The 24,820-nt window shown below is 44.3% G+C and overlaps 1 protein-coding gene across 1 annotated transcript; it reads left to right on the top strand.

Moving 5' to 3' along the window:
- Positions 1–14,513: 14,513 nt before the first annotated feature.
- Positions 14,514–23,612, top strand: CHCT1 (CHD1 helical C-terminal domain containing 1). Its single transcript, XM_025996245.2, has 6 exons — positions 14,514–14,561; positions 15,907–16,008; positions 16,257–16,432; positions 16,901–17,000; positions 20,819–21,014; positions 23,340–23,612. Exons 1-6 carry the CDS (start codon positions 14,514–14,516, stop codon positions 23,423–23,425), a joined length of 708 nt encoding a protein of 235 aa, XP_025852030.1. The 3' UTR covers positions 23,426–23,612.
- Positions 23,613–24,820: the final 1,208 nt, after the last annotated feature.

The following is a 24,820-nucleotide window of genomic DNA, read 5'->3' as shown; positions in this document are numbered from 1 at the left end:
TTGAACCTATGAGTAAACGTTCACTCTTTTATAATACTCCAAATTGCCCTCCTCCACCCCAACTGCAATGAAGTTGTATTTATGTCTCTTTGAAATTAATAGTTTACAAAGGTTAGGGAATGGGTATTGTGGACAGTTTCACAGTAGTTGTTGTTGTTAGCTCCTGAAAAATCAAGCAGCTTCTCTTGTCCTCATCTGATCTTATTCCTTCTAATATGGCAACTGCATTTTACTCTTAGGCCAGTCTTTTCCATCAAAATAGAAACTCCAAGTTTAAGAAGAAGTCATTAATTGAATTCTAATCAGCAGTCAAAACAAAGAATAATACAGAATCCAGGTCTGAACAGATAAGCTATGCCTTACTTCAGTTTCTAGAGTATAAATAGCTTTATCAAGTCATCTGAAGTCCAGCTAATATGCTTTGTTAGATGTTTGAGAAATGCCAACTCTAGCTGTATACCTTAGACCTTGATTTCTTTGTCTAGTAGATGAGGATTTAAATTCAATCAGGCTTTTTCCAGTTCTTAAATCCTATTATCTTATTATCTCTTGAAATGTACATTCTCTTGCCAGCTCAAATCTTTTTATTTTTAGGTTCAGGCTGAGTTTTTTCTCACCTGGCTATTAATAAATGCTTCTATTCTGTTTTCCACCCTTTACTGAACTACCAGTTTGCTATTTGTCTAATTGTCCTCCCTTTCTTCACTCCAGGCTTCCATTTGATTGATATTATTTTGATGGGAGGAGCTATGCATGTGTGGGGACAGGGGTTATATGGGAAACTTCTGTACTTTCTGCTCAATTTTACTGTGAACCTAAAACTGCTCAAAAAATATGTGTTAATCAAAAATTCTGATACAGAGAGGTACCTGCCCACATGTAGGTATTTAATAGCTAGTAATTGTGGTATAATTCAAAAACTCTGACATTCACAGTGGGAGTGATGATAGGGTAAATCATTAGTCTTCAAGGCAGTTAGTAGGTGAAGCTAGATATGCAGTATGTGAGTTGTGATCAAGATTTAGATAAAATTTTTTGCTTGGTTGGTCCTGATGCAACAGTTAAGATTTTTAAAAATCCCAATATTTTCCTCCAAAAGGATTTGAAAGCTATAAAATAGCATTTGGCCAAAAGTTTTTTGGCAATTATATTCACCTACTGGCATACTATGGGTGGCGGCGGAATCAAATCTGGGTTTCTTTGAAAAAGGAAGGAAATTCATATAAAAACAGAGGAAGTTGAGAAGTTTCTCACTCATGTCTATCTAACATCTTCCCACTGCCCTGTATTTGGTATAAATGTTGCAAATAATTCATTTTAAAATTTAATCATTTTCTGTGTGCAAGGGACTGTGCTAAACCCTAAGGTATACAAAAAGGATTCTTTTTAAAGCTCTAGGAAGTACTATGATCAAGACAAATATAGTATATTATAGGAACTGAAAATAGGGAGAGTCCAAAATAAAGGAATGGGGGAGGGAGGGAAGCCTTGGGGGATGGGAGTCTTGAAGACAAAGTAAGAAATCAGCCATTCATTCACTCTTTCAACAAGTGCAAAGTGCCTAATATATAGCAGGCATTGTCCTAGGTACTGAAGATATGGAATTAAACAAAGAAAAATTCCTGGTCAGGGATGCCTGGGTGGCTCAGTAATTGAGCGTCTGCCTTTCGGGGCAGGGCCTGATCCCGGAGTCTGGGATGAGTCCCACATTGGGCTCCTTGTGGGGACCCTGATTCTTGCTCTGCCTGTGTCTCTGCCTCTCTCACTGTCTTGTCTGTCTCTTGTGAATAAGTAAATAAAATCTTTAAAAAAGAAAGAAAGGAAGAAAAAAATCCTGGTCTTATTAAACTTACATTTTAGTGGAAAAAGACAAAATAAGTAAAATAACGGTAAGTGCATTGGTAACAAGTTCTGTGGAGAAAAACTTCAGAGAAAGGAGATAGGAAGTGTTGCTATTTAAATAGCATGAAGATGAAGGTTGCTATTTAAAATAGAATAGTCAGAGAGGAGCCAAAAGGTGATATTTAAGCCAAAATCTAAAGGAGACAAGGGAGTAAACCTTGTGGATATCCTAGGCAACGAGGCAAGAGCATCCTGGCAGGTTTAAGGATCAGTAAGGAGCAAGTGTGACTGAACACTGAGGGAAATGCTTCGAGGCACATCCTCCAGGAAGACTTTGACTTTTACTATTTGGAAAATGGGATGCCATTGTGGGATTTTGCATAGAGAAGAGATCTGTCATACACTTTAAATGGATCTCTCTGATATGTTGAAAATGAACTGGAGTGAGAAAAGAGATGAAAGGGTAGAGACAGAGGGGTGTCTGGCTGGCTCAGCTGGAAGAGCATATGACTCTTGATCTCCAGGTTGTGAGTTTGAGCCCCACATTGAGCAGCATAGATTTTACTTAAAAAGAAAAAAGAAGGGAGGGAAGGAAGGAAGGAAGGAAGGAAGGAAGGAAGGAAGGAAGGAAGGAAGGGAGGGAGGGTAAAGATGGGGAGACCAGTTAGGCTACTGCAGATTTCCAGGCAGGGAGGGTTAAGGGGTGAGAAGTTGAGTCCAAGATAATATTTCGAAGGTAGAGCCAACAGGATTTATTGATAGACTGAATCGGAATGTGTCATAGAATAACCACTTCCAAGTTGGTGGCTTAAGTAACTTGGAGACTAGAGTTGCTATTCACTGAGATATAGAAGATAATAGGAGGGGCAGGTTTGTGGGGCAAGTTCAGGAGCTCAGCTTTGGAACTTTTACTTTTGAAATGCCTATTAGACATCCAAGCAAAGATGTTGAATGGAGAGTTAAATATTTGTCTGAAGTGAGAAATGGTTCTGGCTGGAGATATAAATTGAGGAGTCATTAGAGATTCATGATATTAGAAGTCATGAGACTGGAAGAGATCTCCAAGGTAACTGGGGCTTCCAACATTAAAAGTTCAGAAGTGGGAAATAACAAAAAAGACTGAGAAGGTGAAACCAGTAAGGTAGGAAAGCAAAGAAGAGTGCAGAGTGAGAGGTGCCTGGGTAGCTCAGTCAGTTGAGTGGCCAACTCTTGGTTTCGGTCATGATCTCAGGGTCAGGATTTCAGGGACCTAGGACTGAGTGCCACCTTGGGCCAGCATGATCCTTCTCCTCTCCCTCTGCCCATCCCCCTCTAAAACAAATAAAACTTTAAAAAAAATAAAAGAGGAACGAGCATTCTAGGAAAGAAAAAAAGTGTGAATAAAGGAACAGAGTAGAACTCAAAAGATACACAGCTCTGCCTCATCAGAAATGCCCTTTATATGAACAAAAAGCTAGCTACTAACACAACTGAAAAATCAAAACGCATGATTAACTAGCAAGATAATAATTTTCACTTCTTTTTTAAAAATATTTTATTCATTTATTCATAAGAGACACAGAGAGAAAGAGAGGCAGAGACCCAGGCAGAGGGAGAAGCTGGCTCCTCACAGGAAGCCTGATGTGGGACTCAATCCCGGGTCTGCAGGGTCACAACCTGGGCTGAAGGCGGCGCTAAACCGCTGAACCACCCGGCTGCCCAATAATTTTCACTTCTAACACTTGGTGAGAATTATAAGAATTTGAGGAATGGTTTCAGGTAGATTTTAAGAGCTTGGTTGTTTTGCATCAGATTACTATTCTGTTATGATCTCTTTGATCTCTCAATAGATAATACTTGTCAGGAGGTTCTGGGGACAATAGGCACCCTTAAAATTTGTTCTAAAAGAATGAATTGAATTAGGTTAAAGTATGATAATTAATAGTTGAAGTTAGATTTCTACCTGTGCATGAACTTCAGGCTGGATGTCACTCAAGAGAGATTGTTTAGGCCCACATATTTTTGTGTACTTTAGTAAGTAATACTGACATCCTAATTAATTAATGCCAAAGTTTGAGGGAGTACCCAATAGATACTAAGATTGTCCCCAGAAATTCCACAGGGAAAGGGTTCAATTTCCCCCACTCAGAAAAATTCTCTTCATTAGTAGCTCAGGCCACATCCAGACTCATGGGCAACCTTTCCAAAAAACAGGGCTAAATTAGCCCAAATCTTCTAGTTTCTGTGGATATGGAACAAAAACAAAGGTGGGCAGGCTTAAATTCTAATTATAGGTCGCTGTGTGCATTTATTAACTGCACCCAATCTTGCATTATACAAACATTAATATAAGGATTTTCTCCATCTTCAATACTCCATCCCTCATTGATCTCAAACTTTTACATTATTCTGAAGGACTTAGAGCACTAAGTGTAATTACATGCTGGTACATACATATTTGTTTCTACATGTGAGTGTACCTGTGCCATTGCATGTGTTTCTGATTTTTATTGCTGCACAAGAAATTACTCCCAAAATTTAGTGGCATAGAACATATCTTGCTTATGAATCTGCCATTTGGGCAAGATTCAGCAAAGATAGCTAACCTCTGCTCCATCCAGTCAACAGCAACAGCTTGAAAGCTAGGGAGTGGAATCCTCTGAAGGCTCACTCACTCACATGCTTGACAATTGGCGCCTGTTGTTGGCTGAGACCTCAGCAGGAACTGTGGGCTGAAACAACTACACATGTAATGTACTTCCTCTTCCTTCATAACACTGTGGCTAGGTTCCCAAGGTGTGCAGTGTCTGCATACATTCATGGAGTCGGGGGAGGGAGTAATCAGCTTAAGTTGTGTTTTATGACCTAGCGTTGATGTAACACAATGTGATTTCTGTTGCACTCTAGTCATTGATGTGGTCACAAAGTTCTGCCTAGGCTCAAGGGAATGGCTGTGCCACAGCCTGCCCCCGGTCACAAGGACATATTTCTCTTGATTGCAATATACATTCACCTCCTTCTCCCAAATCTGCATTATGATATCAGGTTCAAGCCTGGACTGTAGGATTTCATCACTAAGATCTGATCCAGGTGTGAATGAGGCTCTTTGGGTGTGTTTCATCAAATATAGTATCTCTCTCTCTCTCTCTCTCTCTCTCTAAGATTTTATTTTTTAAGTAATCTATACCCAACATGGGGCTCAAACTCACAACCCTGAGATCAAGAGTCTCATGCTCCACCAGCTGAGTCAGCCAGGCACCCTCAAATAGAATATCTCTTGACTTGAATACTTGTTCCTTAGTAAATATACACCAGGGTTACTTAGGGGGAAGGGACCATGATGTATGAAACTTACATTTTTTTTTGAAACTTACTTTAAAAATTTTTTTTATTCATTTATCTGACAGAGAGAGGGAGCACGCAAGCAGGGGGAGAAACAGACTCTCCTCAGACCAGAGAGCCTGACAAGGGGCTTGATCCCAGGACCCTGGAATCATGATGTGAGCCAAAGGCAGACACTTACCTTACTAAGCTACCCAGGCACCCCTGAAACTTACTTTTAGATGGTTCAGGTAAAAAAAGTTTTTACACACACAACACACACATTTCTAGACTATATGTGTTGTATGTACATATATGTGTAATGTGTGTGTGTGGAGAGAGACAGAATGGGAAAGAGGGAGAGTGCTATGATAAAGCAACTTGATTAAAACATTAAGAAATGAATCTGAGTGTGTACAAGTATTCTTTGTTGTGTTTTGGTTTTTTAACAACTTTTCTGTAAACTTGAAGTTATTTCTAAGTAAAAAGTTTTTTCAAGGTGATGCATACAACATAGGTCCTGAGCATTAGTCTTTTGATATTTTTAATTCCAGGGACAAGTCTTAAGTTGATGTTTATATTAACTTTTGGGGGTTGAGAGAAGACCTTTTAGGTCTCCCTTTGCCCAGATGCCTATGAGAAGGCACTATCACTTCCTACTTTAGCCTACCTTCCTCCACATCTCATTTCCTTAAAAAGCTGGTCTGGGAAAGATCCCTTTCTGAGAGGGGGTTTTGTCCATGCGGAAACACAGCTTTTCAATGGTCTTTGTGTTACATACCATGCCAAAGGTATCTGTAAGTGTGACTTGGACTTATTCAGAGAAATTGTAGAAGGATGCACATCTGCCTCAAAAGAGACTGAGATTAGCTCCCTTGAAGCACCACTATTGTGCTCCCGGAGCACATACTCTAAAAATAGTGGCTGCCAAGAAACAATCTTCTCATGTTTCCAGTTTGAAAAAGACACTTAAATAGAAAACTGGTCTTTTTAGCCAGTGCCACAATCCCCAGACAAACAGAGAATAATCACTAGTAGGAGTCCCAGTTTAGATTGTACAAGCCGGTCATTTAACAAATTCATTCATGGCCATCATAGGCTTATTGACTGCCCAGAAAACACTTACCAGGTTGACAATAACCTTAGTGCTATCACTTCAGTTGTATGTGTTTTCCTTTCTTTTTTCTTTTTAAACTTTTTTTTTTTAATTTATTTATGATAGTCACAGAGAGAGAGAGAGAGAGAGAGAGAGAGAGAGAGAGGCAGAGACACAGGCAGAGGGAGAAGCAGGCTCCATGCACTGGGAGCCCGACGTGGGATTTGATCCTGGGTTTCCAGGATCACGCCCTGGGCCAAAGGCAGGCGCTAAACCGCTGCACCACCCAGGGATCCCTGTGTTTTCCTTTCTTATGTAAGTATTCAGGACAAAGTTCTGCACAGAGGTGCACTCGATCTCTATATATTACTATTGCACAAATGAAGCATCCATGAATAATTATCCCAGAGGGCAGACCTGAAAAGGAAGTCAGGTTTGATCCTACCAAAACAGCCTAATGGAGAATGTCTTTCCTGGTACCAGGTTCCTGGAATGTGAATGTGTCTCTTTTTTCTAGGCTAGCAGAACCTAGAGAAAAGGTGTTATTGTTTCTTTCCTGAGGTGAATAAATGAAGATTCCTTGAAATGTACTCTGTCAGGTGGCACAAATAAACCATGTAATTATATTCCCTTAAGCAGAAAAGCTAAACATAAGAATATGTGGGTTCCCTGGGTCAGACCAAAGGCCATGTAATTCAGATGTAATTTTTATTTTTTTTTTTAAGATTTTATTTTCTTGACAGAGAGAGTGAGAACACAAGTAAGGGGAGCAACAGAGGGAGAGGGAGAAGCAGGCTCTCTGCTGAGCAGGGTGCTCAAAGTGGGGCTCGATTCCAGCACCCCAGAACCACAACCCGAGCCGAAGGCAGAAACCCAACTGACTGAGCCACCCAGGGCCCCTCAGATTTTTTTAAATAAACTTTTTACTTGGAAATACTTTCAGAATTACAGACAAGTTGTAAAGATTATATAAAAAGTTCCTGTATACGCCTTACTCAACTTCCACTATCGTTAACATATTCCCATGCAGGGGATCCCTGGGTGGCGCAGTGGTTTGGCGCTTGCCTTTGGCCCAGGGCGCGATCCTGGAGACCCGGGATCGAATCCCACGTCGGGCTCCCGGTGCATGGAGCCTGCTTCTCCCTCTGCCTGTGTCTCTGCCTCTCTCTCTCTCTCTGTGACTATCATAAATAAATAAAAATTAAAAAAAAAAACATATTCCCATGCTACTTTTGTCAAAGCTAAAAAAATTGACATTAGTATATTATCTAAATTCCAGGTTTGCTTTGGATCCAATAAAGTTCATCTTTTATTCCAGGATCCAACTGAGAGTACCACATTACATTTAGGTGTCATGTCGCCCCAGTCTCCTCTAGTCTGTGAGAGTTTCTTAGTCTTTCCCTATTTTTATGACCTGGTCAATCTTGAGGAGTTCTGGCCAGATATCCTGTAGAATTCTCCCAATCTGGCTTTTTCTGATTTTTTCTCATTATTAGATTGGGATAATTTTTTTTTTTTAAGAATACAGCAGAGATGGGGGCACCTGTTTGGCTCAGTAGGTAGAGCATGCAACTCGATCTCAGGGTTATGAGTTTGAGCCCAATGTTGGGTGTAGAGATTACTTAAAATAAAAATCTTAAAAAACAAGAATAATATTGCAGAGATGAAGTTCTCTTTTATTTATTTATTTATTTATTTATTTATTTATTTATTTATTCATGATAGACACAGAGAGCGAGAGAGAGAGAATGAGAGAGGCAGAGGGAGAAGCAGGCTCCATGCAGGGAGCCCGACCTGGGACTCGATCCCTGGTCTCCAGGATCGTGCCCTGGGCCAAAGGCAGGCGCTAAACCACTGTGCTACCCAGGGATCCCTCTTCTTTTTCTTTTTTAAAGATTTTATTTATTTATTTTAGAAAGGGAGTATGAACGGGGAGAGGGGCAGAGGAGGAGGGAGAGGGACAGAATCTGAAGAAGATTCTGTGCACAGAGCCCTATGTGGGACTTGATCTCATGACCGAAGATCATAACCTGAACCAAAATCAAGAGTCGGATGTTTAACCAACTGAACCACCCAGGTACCCCTGAAGTCTTCTTCCCATAACACATCATATATGGGAGTACATGATACTCACATGACATCATTGGTAATGTTAACCTTCATCACTAGGTTAATGCAGTGTTTCCCAGGCTTCTCCACTATCTGTTACTGCCATTCCATTTCCCTACTCTCTCCTTTTTTTTTTTTTTTTAAGATTTTATTTATTTATTCGTAGAAACACAGAGAGAGAGAGAGGCAGAGGCACAGGCAGAGGGAGAAGCAGGCTCCATGCAGGGAGCCTGATGTGGGACTCAATCCAGGGTCCCCAGGATCAAACCCCAGGCTGCAGGTGGCGCTAAACCGCTGCGCCACCGGGGCTGCCCTACTCTCTCCTTTAGATAGCTCAACTTTTGTTGGACATCACAAAACATTTTGTAAGAGAGTAGGGTAATTGTATAAGGGCCTTAGATTTTATGGATTTATCCAGAACATTCCTAATTCCAGCAGGAATCGAAAAAGACAAAAACTCTTCTCAAAGTATATAGGAACTAGAGGAATATAGTCTCTGAACTATAGGAATGAGCCAAAGTGTATTATATTAATATCCACTGGTTAAGCAGTGGAATATTACATAGCTATATAAATTTCAACATAATTGAATGTAATCCATTGGCAACTAAGACTCCTAGCTTTTTAAGATCTAGAGAAAATTGGTTTGGGTCACCAATCTATAAACCATGGAAGTCTAAAGTGAGTCTCCAGTTTTCTCTACAAATTCCCAGGAATTGATGTCATCACAGTGGTCATTTCTGATCATGTTTCTTCCCTTTGCCCCATTTTTGCCTCTGTACCATATCTTGTTGCTGCCCCTTATCTCTCACTGGCAGCCTGGGCCCAAAATAGGATAGCCTGGCTTCTCTTTGCTTCATCTCATTCTAAAACAGACACAAATCTAAAGCTGTTGAGTAGGGTAGACAACAGAGGTCCTAATGAAATGTTGCATCTCATACCTTATGGAAAATGGATACAACCCATATTCATCCTGTGGGCCACTCTTCCCCAGGCATGCCTCATTGGAAGTGTCATACCCAGCTACTGAGCCTCCACCTCATCCCATGGTGACTCAACCTCTCATCATCTTATCTCTGTAGTGCTCCCCTCTCTCTTCCTCTGACTTCTGACATCCTTTTCTAGGTCAAAAGCAAAATCAAAGGCCAAATTCTTCTCATTTTCTCTTTCAAAGCAGCTTCACTACCTCTTTTTCGTGATAAGGCTCCTGCCTTGGCCTCAGATCTTACCTTATGCCCTCAACTAGTGAAGTTGTTTCCTTTCCTAAAAGTAATTCTGGTGCTCACTGTTAAGATAACATTTTCTCCATTTATCATGGGAACAACCATCCATTCATTCACTTATTCAACAAACATTTATTGAGCTCCTGCAATAGAGATTTGGAGGATAGAAAGCTAATTTGAGCAGGATTCTGTCCTCAAGGAGCTCATGGTCTACAGTGAAAGATAAATACTAACCAAACACTTCTTATGTGTCAGGCACACTGATGGGCCCTTTCTGTTTTTTTTGTTTGTTTGTTTATTTTATTTATTTTTATTTTTTAAGATTTTATTTATTTATTCATGAGAGACACTCAGAGAGAGAGGCAGAGACATAGGCAGAGAGAGAAGCAGGCTCCATGCAGGGAGCCTGATGTGGGACTCAATCCTGGGACTCCAGGACTACACCCTGGGCCAAACGCAGATGCTTAACAGCTGAGCCCTGATGGGCCCTTTCACCTGAAGAATTTAAAATTTAAAAAAATTTTAATTAACATACAACATTGTATCAATTTAAGGTGTACAACATAATGATTTGATGTATGTATATATGCTGAAATGATCACCACACTCAATTTAATTACCTCCATCAACTTATACAATCAGAGGCACCTGGGTGGCTCAGTGGTTGAGCAGCTGCCTTAGGCTCAGATCTTGATCCCAGGGTCCTGGGATTGAGTTCCACATCAGGCTCCCCGGAGGGAACCTGCTTCTGTCTCTGCCTCTCTCTGTGTGTCTCTCATGAATAAATAAATAAATAAAATCTTTAAAAAAAATGCTCTGAAGTTATGTTTGCCATTCTGTGGTGTTATTTTGATATCCTGATATTTTTAAAGCACATAAAGCCCCAATTAAAACACTGCTACAAAAAAAACCACAACCAAAGCAAAACAAAAAAACCCAAAGTGAAATTAAACTAGGGCTCCATAAATGGAAAACTATAGTAAACAGCAGATAAGAGTGAAGAAAAAAGAACCAACTATTTTTGAGAAATATTTTGAGAGAGATGAAGAGACGCTCCTGATCAACATACAGAGAGGTACTATATCCTGCCAAGGTGAGAGGGAAAGGTGTCACTCCAGTAGGCTCCATCCTGACAGGCTCTTACGCTCAAATTAGTGCAGGAGGAGCTTCCTTCCTACTGGTGAGGGAAGGGCGCAGGCTGCTGGCCGGGGGTGCAATACTTCAGCTTTACTGGACAAAGCAAGGATCTCACTGGCCTTCTCCTCAGTCACTGGTTTCTTGAGTCAGGTCTGAAATATGGTTAGTAAGACTTAAAAACCCCCTTGTCTTCTTCCTTTATCCTGTTTCTCTCTAGATCAACTGTGTTTCTGGCATTTTTCACATTACCTCCATTTGAGGGCTTCCATGAGCTCAGATGTAAAGACCCACCTGAAAACTATTGCTAAGAAGTAGGTTAGACCTCTTAGATCATTGATTCTTAACCTCTTTAGGGCTACAGACCTCTCTGATCGCCCGATGAAGACTATGATTCTCCACATAGAACTTACTAGTTAAGAGTTTCAAAGGGTTTATTGACTCCCTCAGGCCTATCAGTGGACCTCATGTTAAGAGACTCTGTCTTGGGTAGTAATAAAAGTCCCTCGTGGCCTTGGATTAGGGATACCTTGGCCCTCAGCTGGGAACTGTCACATTTCCTTCAGACCCAGCACTTCAGCTATGGTAGGAATTTGAATGGCCCTCCTTTTCTTGGAGACTTGATACAATTCTAGTTGGATAATTCAGAGCAAGATCAAGAGGTTTCTTTTGGCAATGCTAAGATACTCTTGGATTTCTTATTAAAGAAAGGGATAGAGAGAGAGTTCTTTAGGGGAATAAAAAGTCTGAGTCACTCTTAAACCCAGAGAGAGATATGGAAAGAGATCTTCAAGTCTATGAGGGGAACTGTAGGCAGTAGATGCCAAGAGTCATTTTCCCTGTCCACTGAATTTAGGGCATACAACAAGATTTTGGTCACTAGAGGGTAGGGATGAGACATGATCATTATGAAACTGGCCCATACCATCAAGGAATATACCAACCTTCATAGTGGAGGGTGAACAAATTAACATCCTCAACCTCACCTTCTCCACTGCACCTGCCTGAGGTACATGGCACATAGAGGTGTTTTTTTTTTTTTTAATTAAATATTGGAAGAATAACTCAGTTCAATGAGTTGACTTGCCCTATAGTGTCATTTTATGCTAACCAATTGGATTTAGAAGAATGTCTCCCAAAGGCAATGGATTTTTGTTTTAATGTTGAGTGTTGAGTCATTCCTAGCTGCTGGTAGGCTCAATTGTCTCTTCAGGCTACTCCCTATGGTTGATAATAAAACCATTATGGGAATAGGGCAGGCATCTGGAGTCTAGGACTTGTTGGAGGCTCTGGGAGGGAAAAGGAGAAGTGGAGTGGGATGAGGGAGCAGGCAGGGACAGATAAACTATGAAGTTCTTAGTTTCTCCTTCTGAATCATAAATATTATTTGGGGCAGGGGGAGGAATAGATATATAATATCTATATCTATATTTAACTCCTTGTTCCTTTTTTCTACTGTTTTCTTCCAGTCTTGGACCATAATAATCATGTCGACTTATCTGAGTTATAGTATAATACTCTTTTGTGTTGTGTTTTTAAACTTATCATTATATAACATTTTTAATGATGTTATTTATTCCTTGTGAGTAACTTTTAAAAACAGACTCAGCTCTCCTTTTTTTTTCTGACTGTAATGTAAAGCATATTCATTATTTTTAAAAATGCAGACAATATGCAAAAAAAAAAGTGAAAAATCACCCTTTATATTTTTAAGTGTACCCTTCACGCCTTTTTTCTTTCTTTTTTTTTTTTTAAGACTTTATTTATTTATGAGAGACATAGAGAGGCAGAGACACAGGCAGAGGGAGAAGCAGGCTCCATACAGGGAGCCCCATGCGGGACTCCATCCTGGGACTCCAGGGTTATGCCCTGGGCCGAAGGCAGGCGCTAAACCGCTGAGCCACCAAGAATCTCCCGAAGCCTTTATTCTATGCATATATAAATACATACTTTCAAAAATGGAAACATACCACAAATGCAGTTTTGGTTCTTGTTTTCCACATCATTCAGTAGAGATATAAAGTAGTAATTTAAAAAAGTATTTTAATAATTAGTATTTCAACAGTATTTTTAAAATTTATTTACTATTTAGTAGAGCAGTATTTTTTAAAGGTTTTATTTACTTACTTATTCATGAGAGACACAGAGAGAGGCAGAGACACAGACAGAGGGAGGGGAGGCTCCCTGCAGGGAGCCGGTTGCGGATTCGATTTCCGGCCCCAGGATCACGCCCTGAGCCAAAGGCAGACGCTCAACCGCTGAGCCACCCTGAGCCACCCGGGCGTCCCAGTAGAGCAGTATTTTTAAGTATTGGTGTTCGACAGTTTACTCACCCTTTCCTACAGATGACACTTCAGTTGTTTCCAAATCGTCACCACTGTAATAGTCCTAAGAAATACATCATCCTTCCTTAGGACCAATTCCTAGAAGTAGAATTTGTGGGCCCAAGGGAATGTACATTTAACAATGTGCTTCGTTCCCAGTAGAAGTGTGTAAGAGAGCCCCCTTTTTCCTTACTCTTGCCGATATAATTTTCCTTCCTAACAGCGGCAAGATAGTCCGGGTGTAAAGCTCAGACGACAGAGCTTCCAGTTTGGAGGAGAGCCATGTCCCCCCCCATCCCCCCCGCGCTCCCCAAGGTCCGGGCCACAGGGCCCCTGTCATGAGCGGGTACCGCCGCCAGATGGCGAGAGGGAGGCCCTCGCGGGGCGCGGCGGGGCGCGGAGCGGCGGGGCGGGGCGGGGAGCCCAGCGCGCTCGGTGGGCCCAGCGGGTCCGACCCAGTACCGGCGGGGGCAGGGGGCCGGGACCCCGGGCCTAGAGGACGCGAGGCCGAGGGCCAGGACACGGAGCTCAGCGTCCCCGCAGAGAAGACAGTCGAGGAGGCCGAGGCTCCCGGTCCCCCCGTGCGCGCTGAGCGAGGCGGCGAGCGGGCGGCGCGGCCGCGTGGGGGGCGAGGTCGCGGCTGGGGCTCCGCACCCCTGAGAGCCCCGAGAACCTCCCGGCTACTCCGGCGGCAGCAGCGACTCTCCCGGCCTCAGATCCCGGGAGGGCGGCGTCGGGGGGACGGGCGAGAGCAGCCTGGCTCCCACCCGAAGCCCCGCGCCCCACTTGGTGGCCGCGGACCTCAGGCAGGTCCCCCGACCTCGATGCGTCTCGGCTCCTCTTCTGTGAAACGGGATCGCCGCAGGCACCCACCTCAGGGAAGGCTGTTGGGAGGATTAATTGAGATAATACACGGTAGCTTGTATTTTTTGCACCCTTCCTATAAACACTACCACCCCTCAACCGACGCCAAACGCCGCGGGCTTAGTAACTTCCTGGAGGCTGCAGAGGATCAGAAGATCCGTTGCAGGAGAGACGTACTGTATTCCATTTTCTCCGTGCACTTTCTAGGCCTTTGTCCCCAAGCTAGAATGAAATGTTAGAAACCATGGCTCTCATCTCGGGGACCCCTGGTGTGCCCCAGGAGTCATGGATGATGCACTCGCAGGAAACTTATTTCAAAGGCCTTACCAGGGTTCACCACCACGGGCCTCTGACAGTTCTCCTGGGAGAGGGGGTGCCAACTCCCACCTCCCCACCCCCCACCCCCCACCCCCCACCGGAGTTGGCTGGTGGCCACCCCTGAGAATGAGGGTTGGGGAGGGGGAGGGGAACCAGGCTCTGTGTTGGCAGTTGCCATGGTTTTGCTCTGAGTTCTGGAGCCAACCTGCCCACTCCCGGAGACACTCAGGTCACAGAAGCAGTAGGTCAGAAGCCTGAGGGAACAGGAGTGCCATTCTGGAGTCCACCAGTGCACCTGTTGAGATGGAGGCCTCCTGTGGGCAAGGGGCTGAAGGGGACAAGCCACTAAAGGTGAAGTAGGGCTAAGGATAGGAGGGAGAGAAGAAAGGGGAGTCCTTGGTGGGGGGCTGGTCTTGGAAAGCAGAGAACATGAAACTCAGGGAAGAAGATGGAAAGACTGTGATATACACGAGTCAGCACGAGACAGAAAGAACAAGAGGATGTTAACTCATTCAAACATATTTATCAAAGACCTAGATTCCTGGCAAAATGATTGTTTTGGTTATGGAGACAAAAGTGCTCATATGTGTCTGCACATGAGTGTGTACACTTGCCTTAGGGTCTGCGTGCATGGTTGTGTGGTGTGAGTGGTGTATTGGTGGAGTCGATCCGCCAGAGTGCCTCCTCTCTCTGGGGCCTGGAGCAGTCGAACTTCCGTACTCTCTCCGTTGACCTCTCTCCCTTTCCCTGGTCTCCACCTCCAGAGCGATCTGGGCCTGGATCTTTCTTGTTCCCCCTGAACACAGGCAAGAGGGAATTAATGCTTATTTTTCTGAGAGGCTTTTGAAAGGTCAGGTGCAAATCCTACCTGTGTCAGTCTAATCCTGTGCTCTGCAAGTATTATTTCACAGTCACTTTGTCTTCCTTAATTTTTAGTTTTTTTCTGGCCCCACTTTTGCTGTCAGCTTTTTCTCATTACCATCACTGTCATGTGCTTTTCTGAGTGCCCATTACCATGGCTTGATGCTAGAGGTTAAAGGCAGGCCTGGGACTTGGGCACTCACTAAATGTTTGCTGAATGAAGGAGTAAATGACTCCCTGCTCATTCCCCTCAAGGAGTTCCCTAAATCTCTTGGTGCCTCAAAGGGTTCTTATCTGTAACCAGGAATAAGGATATCTCACTTTGCAGAATTTGTGGGAGGGGCAGCCCCAGTGGCTCAGCGGTTTAGCGCAGCCTGCAGCCCAGGGCGTGATCCTGGAGACCCAGGATCGAGTCCCACATGGGCTCTCTGCATGGAGCTTGCTTCTCCCTCTGCCTGTGTGTGTCTGCGCCTCTCTCTCTCTGTGTCTCTATGAATAAATAAATAAAAACCTTTAAAAAAAAAAAAGAATTTGTGGGAGAATAAAATGAGTTCATGTTTATCAAGTGCTTTGCAAAATTAGCTACTATATTGTGCTATAATTATTATAAAAGAAATGGGTAGGGCATTCTAGGTTTTCTAAGCAGGGATCTTCAGGAATGGGTTTCTTTGTGAAGGGCTTGTTTGCCTCAGGGCTGGACCAAGGAAGAGGTCCTAGAGAAAAGGGAGAAGGGCTTTGGCTGGAATTTGGACCACTGGTTGCCTAGCACTGCCCCTCAGGAGCACTCACTTAAGCCCCCACCCCCGACTGACCACTGCCCCCTGCCTCCTCCCAGGTGACAGATGTACACCTCTTAGAGAAGAGCTCCAGCACCAACCGCACTGGAGACTCACTTGTACGCCATGCCAAGGGCCTGGGCCAGGACACCTTCAAAATTGTGAGTAAGGGACTCTGTCTCTCCTCCGTGTCCCTCCCCCAGAGACAGAAATTGGAAGGCCTCACACCCATAGTTTACTGTCCACTTGTTGTGCTTTGGGGAAGGAAGTGGGGTAAGACCTTGACTAGAGCCTCCTTACCTAACTCACTTAACACTTCCTGGCCCAGAAGGGCTGCTGGTTACCTGGGACTCCCCATCTGCCTCTTCTTCTCTCCTATAGTCCCTCACTTCATTTGTTGCTTCCTCAGTGTAAAGAATATCTAAGGCCACTGAAGAAGTTCCTGCGAAAGTTGCACCTGCCCAAGGATCTTCCCCAGAAGAAGAAGCTAAAGTACATGAAGCAGAGCCTGGTGGTCCTAGGGGACCACATCAACACCTTTCTGCAGCACTACTGCCGAACCTGGGAAATCAAGCACTGGAGGAAGTAGGGCGGCCTCCTTGCTCTTCCCACTATACCCCTTCCTGGGTCATGCCCCACGCACGCCCTTCCATTCAAGGACACACCTCAGTCAAAATCTCTGAGTCCTTCATCTTTATGTGAAAGAGTCAGGATCCTGGAGTGAGCATGGTGAAAAGGGGGTGGAGAGAACAGTCCTTTAGTTATTCAGGGCAGTGCTGATTCATGGCAGCTTGCATACACAGTGGACAAAGAACTCTCCTGACCCTGTGGAGAATAACCTCTGATGGAACAACTGCTGTGTGGTGTGGGTGTCCATCACCAGGATGGGATATTCAAGGTTTAGCAAATCTCCATTTCTCCATGTGTCCAACCAAATCCAAGGAAGCAGCATGTGACCCATTTCTCCCTGGGTGGGTCCTGAATACAAGACAAATACTGAAGGGCAAAGGGGGCTGTGTTCTGCCTCCCTTAGCCGTGGTTTCTCCCCTGCAGGATGCTCTGGCGATTTGTTTCTCTCTTCTCAGAATTGGAGGCAAAACAGCTTCGCAGGCTCTACAAGTACACCAAGAGCAACCAGACGGCCAAGCTCCTGGTGAGGCGCTCAGGAAAGCTCCTCCCGGGCCCAGCTGAGGGTTGGCTGGTGTGTTCTTGGATTATGGGGGGAGGCCTGGGGCTGAGGGGGCCCTCTGATACCGCCAGCATCCCTCTGCTCATTTCCACACTGCCTCAGGAAGACCCCACTACCTCTATCTTTACCCCTGCAGGGGATCAAATGGGGCTGAAGAGGGCAGAGGCTTAGCTTCATGTTCTTGATACATATTCACTCTCTACACCCACACCCTGATGGTAACAGGTGCAGGGACATTCCCGAGGAGCTATGGGTGGGGATGGCAGAGTCGGGGCAGAAGGGCACAGCCAGCTTGGGGAAGGCTCCAACGACTATCAACAGAGCCTGGCCTGGCTTTGTTCAAAAACAGTCACTCTCAAACATTCTGGTCTCAAGTCATGGTCACCCTCTTAAAAGCTATCGAGAAGCCCCAAAAGCCCAAAAGCCTTTATGTTGGTTTTATCTATTGATATTTGCCCTAATTGAAATTGAAACTAAAGAAAAAATTCAAATATGTACTTACTAATCCATTTAAGAATAAAAACAAGGAGCCCATTGCATTTTAACATAGATCATTTTTACAAGAAATATCTATATTTTCCAAAACAAAATTTAGTGAGCGAGAAGAGTAGAACTGTTTCACATTTTCGCAAACTTCTTCAGTGTCTTAGTAAAAAATAATCGTTTCTGCAATCTCTTAAGATCAGTGGTTTGATTGTAAAAAACCCAGCCTGTACAGATAGATGTATATTTAGAGATGAGAGGAGAATTCTATTAGCTTTGTCAGATAGTCGTGGATATTTTTCCTTGATACCAAAACTCAGCAAGTGGCAGCTACTTAGTAGCAACGTGGAATCTGAAACCAAATCAATGAGGAAGACACAGGTGGCTCAGTGGTTGAGCGTCTGCTTTCACGCTCAGTGCGTGATCCTGGGGTCTTGAGATCAAGTCCCACATGGGGCTTCTTTTTTTTTTAATTTTTATTTATTTATGATAGTCACAGAGAGAGAGAGAGAGAGAGAGAGAGAGGCAGAGACACAGGCAGAGGGAGAAGCAGGCTCCATGCACCGGGAGCCTGACATGGGATTCGATCCCGGGTCTCCAGGATCGCGCCCTGGGCCAAAGGCAGGCACCAAACCGCTGCGCCACCCAGGGATCCCCCACATGGGGCTTCTTGCAGGGAGCCTGCTTTTCCCTCTGCCTATGTTTCTGCCTCTCTCTCTCTCTGTCTCTCATGAATAAATAAATGAAACCAAATCAATGAATTTTAAAATATATAAATATTTTTAGTTTCAGGTTTACAGAAAATATGGGTAGAAAGTACAGAGATTTCGCATCTAATATCCCCTCCTGCTCCCATTATTAGCACTTACATTAGAGAGGCACATTTATTACATCAGTGAGCCAGTACTGACACATTATAAAAGTTCACATTATTAAAGTTCATAGTTTACATTAGTGCCCACTCTTTGTGTTGTACATTCTATACTTTTTTTTAAAGATTTTATTTATTTATTTGATAGAGATAGATAGCAAGAGAGAGCACGAGTGGGGAAGAGAGGGAGGAGCAGGCTCCCTGATGAGCCAGGAGCCTGATGTAGGCCCCATTCCAGGACCCTGAGATCATGACCTGAGCCAAAGGCAGACACTTAACTGAGGCACCCAGGTGCCCCTTATAGGTTTTGACAAATGCATAATGACACATATCCACCATTACAATATTATACAGAATAGTTTCACTGCCTTAAAAACCCTTTGCTCCACGTATTCACCCCTCCACTCTTTCCCTTCAAACTCCTGGCAACCATTGATCTTTTTACTGTCTCAGTGTTTTTGCCTTTTCCAGAATGTCATACAGTTGAAATCATATATAAAGTATATAGCTTTCTCAGATTTTATCAATGACCTCTTCACACTGGGTTACATTAGAATCCATTGGTTTCTCTCTTGCACTTTGAATAGACCCCACGTTTCAGGGGGTCAGTGAGGTAAAAATATGTCAGGGGCCCCCATGGGTTCACAGAGCACACTTTGAGGATCACTAGTTCAAAATAATAATCATAGGTAACAGTTTATATGTGCCAGGCACTTTATGTTCCCTCCTTCAAAAGTAACCCAACATGGTAATTAGAATTAGTGTCCACAGTGTGTAAATGAAGATGTCAAACGCAGAGAGTTAAAGTAACATGACCCAGACCACATAGCAAATGGAGGGAAGATCTGGGTTCAAATGTAATCTGGCTCAGAGGAAAGCCCTGCTCTAACTACGGCACCCCACTCTAGCTGTGCAGCTTTAACCAAAGCCTTCCCCGCTCTGGGTCTCTGTTTTTTCCTCTGAACATGAATGGATGGATCATTTCAGTGAATCTTCTGAATATGAGGTGTCATTTTAGTGATTTCTCGATTTCACTGGCCAGGAAAATTTCAAAAAATATTTTTAGGCTCTCAATTTTAATTTTGCCAAGGACTTTTTTTTTATTATTAAAGATTTTACTTATTCATTCATGAGACACACAGAGAGAGGCAGAGACACAGGCAGAGGGAAAAGCAGGCTCCCTAGGGAAGCCTGATGCAGGACTCAATCCCAGGATCCCAGGATCATGACCTAAGCCAAAGGCAGATGTTCAACCATTGAACCACCCAGGTGCCCCTGCCAAGGACTTTGAAACAAATACCATTGTTTCATTACAAACAAGCACATGAGACACCATAACTCTAGGCCAACAGACACATGAAAAGATGCTCAACATCACTCAACATCAGGGAAATACAAAATTACAATAAGATGGCACTTCACACCTGTCAGAATGGCTAAAATTAACAACACAGGAAAAAAGAGGTGTTGGTGAGAATGTGGAGAAAGGGGAACCCTCTTAACACTGTTAAGGGAATGCAAACTGGTGCAGCTACTCTGGAAAACAGTTTAGAGTTTCCTCAAAAAAGTTAAAAATAGAGCTACCCTACAACCCATCAATTGCACTACTGGGTATTTACCCAAATGATACAAACAGTGATTCAAAGGGGTACCTGCACCCCGATGTTTACAGCAGCATTATCAACAATAGCTAAATTATGGAAAGAGCCCAAGTGTCCATTGACTGATGATGTATATCTATCTATCTCACAATCTCAGCCATCAAAAATAATGAAATCTTGCCATTTGCAATGACGTGGTTGGAGCTAAAGTATATTATGCTAAACAAAATAAGTCAGAGAAAGACAAATATCATGATTTCACTCACATAGAATTTAAGAAAACAGATGAAAATAGGAGAAGGGGAAAAAAAGAGGGAAGCAAACCATAAGGGACTCTTAATTATGGAGAACTCTTAACTATGGAGCTATAGACAAGTATAGCAACCGAGAGTTGCTGGAGGGGAGGTGAGCAGGGGCTGGGTTAGATGGGTGTCAGGTATTAAGGTATTGTTATGAGCACTGGGTGTTGTATGTAAGTGATGAATCACTAAATTCTACACCTGAAACCAATATTACACTATGTTAACTAAATCGAATTTAAATAAAAACTTGAATCAAATAAGAAAGGCCCTATATATAACTTTAAAAAGAGATGGGGGACATATATCAAAGTAAGGAACCACCCAAGAAGACACAGTTGGCAGCCTGGCCTGCATGTCCCCCACGGTCCTTTCTCTTCCCCCATCTGTGACTGGTTCCTTCCGCTGGCTAGGCAGGGGTGAGGCACAGCCAACCACAGTAATTTCCTAACAAGGGCAGGGCTGGGCCTCTGGAAGGTGGAGCTGTCTCTCCTCCACACTCTCCTCAACGTTATGGGCCCGTTGCAGGTGGCGGTCTGCCCCTTGGACGCCCCGGAGAGCTCCTTGCTGGCAGACCAGGAAGACAACCTGCCCAAGCTCTGCAGTGCCTGGGGGCTGCACAGTAACATCAGCGGCATGAAGGAGAGGCTGTCCAAGATGCAGGCTCCCCACGGAGAAGCCTCTCTGTTGGGGGAGCTCACATCCCTGACCGGGGTCAGGAAAGGTAATGCCCTTAAGTTGGGGGTGCACCTGGAGGAGGGGCCTTGCTGTGGTGCAGCCAGATGAGCTCCCCTTTCCATCTTTACCCTGCATTTCCCTCTCTATTTCTCCTTCCCCCTCTGCACTTTGTTTTCTCTTTTTTTTTTGTCCCCCTCCCTGCAGGTATGCTTATCATAAAAAGTTTGCAATGTATAGATAAGCATAAACCAGGAGACAGGAAAAGTCATCCACCACTCAAAGGCCACAACTGTTAAGAGTTCAGAGTTTCTTTCAGCATTCTGTAGGATTTCCCTCCCGAGGTCTCCATACATACCATTTTGGATCCTGCCTTTTTCAGTTAAGGATTCAACTTAACTGAAGGTACTTTCCTGTAGGACTGGAAGCAGAGACCATTTCTAGCAGCCAAGAGTGGGGATTCTCAGGAATTGTCCCAGCAGTGGCAGGATGCCCACTCTCAGTGTCAGGTGGGATATGGGCTAAGGGAGCGGTTCATTTCCACAGTGCGGAGAAAGTCAGATGGCCTGGGCATGGCCTTCCCAGCAGCCTTGGTCTCTGCCATGACTGCACTGCTTGGCCCTCTGGATAGAGGCTGTGGGGTTAGGGGACAGAGATTCTTCGGGGAGGGGTCCCAGCCAAAACTGGAACCTATGAAGTCCCCTCCTGTGCACTGATATTGGAGCCACGTACTCCTCACTCTTCTGGATCTGGCTTCTGGGACTACAGTTAGCTAGCTGTTCTTGCTTAGCTACTGGGGGAGGAAGTGAAGGCAAACTGGCCTAGAATCTTAAAATGTGGTCCTAAATTGGCCCTAGGTGTTCCTCTGAGAGGCTGGCTGGACTGATGCAGGTCAGCAGCTCTCTGGGCCTCTGCCACCGGTCACAGCTACCCCGAGTGTAATAGCAGGAGTGAGAACAGGGCAGGGGCAGTGGGCGTGAGTCAGACAATTACTGAGGCCCAGAACCCTCTCTGGGCTCTGTGAGGGCCCTTGGCCCTGCTGCCTACAGTTTAAATTGAGGAAGCAAAATATACAATGGGATGAAAGCCAGTCCATCCTTTTTAAAAAAGATTTTATTTATTCATTTATTTGAGAGAGACAGAAATCATGAGTGAGGGGGGAGGGGCAGAGGGAGAAACAGACGCCCCATTGAGCAGAGAGCCTGATGCAGGGCTCCATCCCAGGACCCTGGGATCATGACCTGAGCTGAAGGCAGATGGTTAACTGACTGAACCACTCAGACACCCCAGGCCAAGTCATTCATGAATCAGATAAAGAAAGTGAGCTTTGGGCTTTGGGGCCAGCCTATCCCCATACCAGGTGCTTGGTATCTCTTTATTTACCTAACCCTAACCCCTACAGCATTCACAGGAGATGGGTATTACTACTCCCTTTTACAAAGGAGCAATCCGAGGCCATAGGGCAAAGGGTAGGACAGGCTGGTTAAAGGAGGTTACTCTGGGACAGGCTTTAAATAAAGGGTAAAGGGTTTCCTGGGTGGCTCCATGTTAGGGTCCCTGCTCAATTGGGAGTCTGCTTCTCCCTCTCCCTCTGCTCCTCCTCTCCCCCCTTCCTCTCCCCCATCCCTCTCCCTCCTAACCCCCCCCACCCCGCTCATGCTCTCTCGCTCTCTCTCTCTCTGTCTCTTTCTCTCAAATAAATAAATCTTTTTAAAATTTTAGAAGATCAAAGATAAAAAAGAAAGGGAAAGGAAAAGGAGAAGAAGGGGGGAGGGAGGGAAAGAGGAAAGGTGTGTACAGAGGTGAGGGGTGATGAGCATACAGTCTGGGCCTGGAGGTGAATGGAAGAGCAGGTTGCAGAAGTGCAGGATGGGGAATAATAGGAAAAAGCCTTGGATGGGTTTTTATGTAATTCTTAAAATAACATTTTGTTCCTAAAAACATAAGCATAGCATAGAAAATAAGATAATATTGATAAGTAAAAACAAGAATATATAAACATCACATTGTCCTCGCTACTGCTAGCACTTTCCAGATGCATGTCCTGGGAAGTAGGGCATGAAATCTGAGCTGGGTGTGGGGAGGACTCAGAGTCAAGAAATGTGGTCTAGTCCTGACTGTGCCCCAACTTGCCTAGGGCTTTGGGCTGGGTGGACTCTGTGCTTAGGTGAGATCCCTCATCTGTAAATGGGAGTGATACCATCTTCCTACGCCGCAGGGTTCCTGTGAGTAAAGAGGAAGGGACTATGTTGCAAGTGAAGATAACATTTTGTTGCTCTTCCTTTCTTTCCCTACCACACCCCCTAAATGTCACAAGCTGAGATTCTCTTACGATTTGTGATGTTATCAGGACTCTTTCACCTTCCCTTTTCAGGTTCTCTAAGGAAACTTCCTCACAAAACAAAGCCCAAGAGAAAGCGGATTAAGGAAGGCCCGGAGACCCCAGAGACCTGCCCATAAGAACTGCCGGGACAGAAGGCCAGCGTGTCCTGGCTCCCAGACCACTTGTCTTCAACACCCCTGCATCCTGGGGGCTAGAGACCAGTGGGGGGAAAGAAGAAAACTGTCTTTGTCAAAAGGATGCTCAAGTCTTAGTTATATATAAAGGGGGCAGGAAATAAACATCCTTTAAGACAGTTTTACCTTACTTGGCTAACAATCATCATTCATTCATTTTTTAAATTTTTATTTTTTTAAAAAAAGATTGTATTTATTTTTTCGACAGAGAGAGAACACAAGCAGGGGGAGTGTGAGAGACAGAAGCAGGGGCTCGATCCCAAGACCTGAGCCGAAGGCAGACAGACACTTAACTGAGCCACCAGGCACCCCCATTCATTCATATTTTAATTTATAAAAAAAAAGAAATATTTACCAGCTACCTTCTGAGCGGTAGGTGCCCCACATAAGCACAGACAGATAAGAGGTGGTCACCTGGGTCAATGACCATCCCTCACAATCTAGTGCAGGAGACACACAGGGATAGACATTACAAGGGGTTGAAGAGAGGTGCCCGGGGACGTCTTGGCTTGTGACAAAGGAGTGATGTGTGCCAGAGGAGAGCACAGTGGGGAGTGGAGCGGGCCTAGAGGCAGTGACAGAGGAGTCTGATGGCCTGCCTCAACTGTCTGGACTTGGTCTCCTGGGTAATCTGGGGGACCGTGGCAAGGTTGATGTCAAGCAGTGGGAGGAGCTGGTGTGACTTGACTGGGGAAATGCTCTGCAGGCTGTGAGCAAAGTGCATGGAAGTGAGAGACGGTAGAGGCTGGAGACCAGAGAAGAAACCACATCAATAATCGTAGCTAGGACGATGGTTCAAACCAGTGGTCAAAAATCAGCTGCTGCATGCTAAATTCAGACCGCCGGTGTGTTGTTTGCCCCTTGTGGTGGTCTACTCATTGTTTAAAACATGTTATTTAAAAAATAAGTTGCCAATATTAACTTTGTACAGTTCACATTAAAAACAGCAACAGATTTCTGGCTTTTAAAAACTTGCAAAAAAAATAAAAGTAAAAATAAAAATAAAAAAATAAAAACTTGCCACCCATGGGTGTGCCTCCCCACAGCAGCACATGGCTGGGGCTGAGAAGCAGTGGCTCAGGTTCCACCGATATTCTTTCTAGTTCACCACAGTCTCCACCCCATCCCTCTTGCCTCACACACTGGCCTTCTTCCCTCATTTATTTATTTATTTTTTAAAGATGTTTATCTTTAAATAAAGATAGCGCCAACAAGAGTAGAGCTAGCTGCAGGCAGCAGGAGAGGGAGAAGCTGGCCCCCAACTGAGCAGGGAGGTCGATGCGATGCGGGGCTTCATCCCAGGACCCTGGGATCATGACCTGAGCTGAAGGCAGATGC

The sequence above is a fragment of the Vulpes vulpes genome, chromosome 2, assembly GCF_048418805.1.
Source record: "Vulpes vulpes isolate BD-2025 chromosome 2, VulVul3, whole genome shotgun sequence".
Taxonomy (NCBI): Eukaryota; Metazoa; Chordata; class Mammalia; order Carnivora; family Canidae; genus Vulpes; species Vulpes vulpes.
This window is presented reverse-complemented; position numbering and strand designations above follow the sequence as displayed.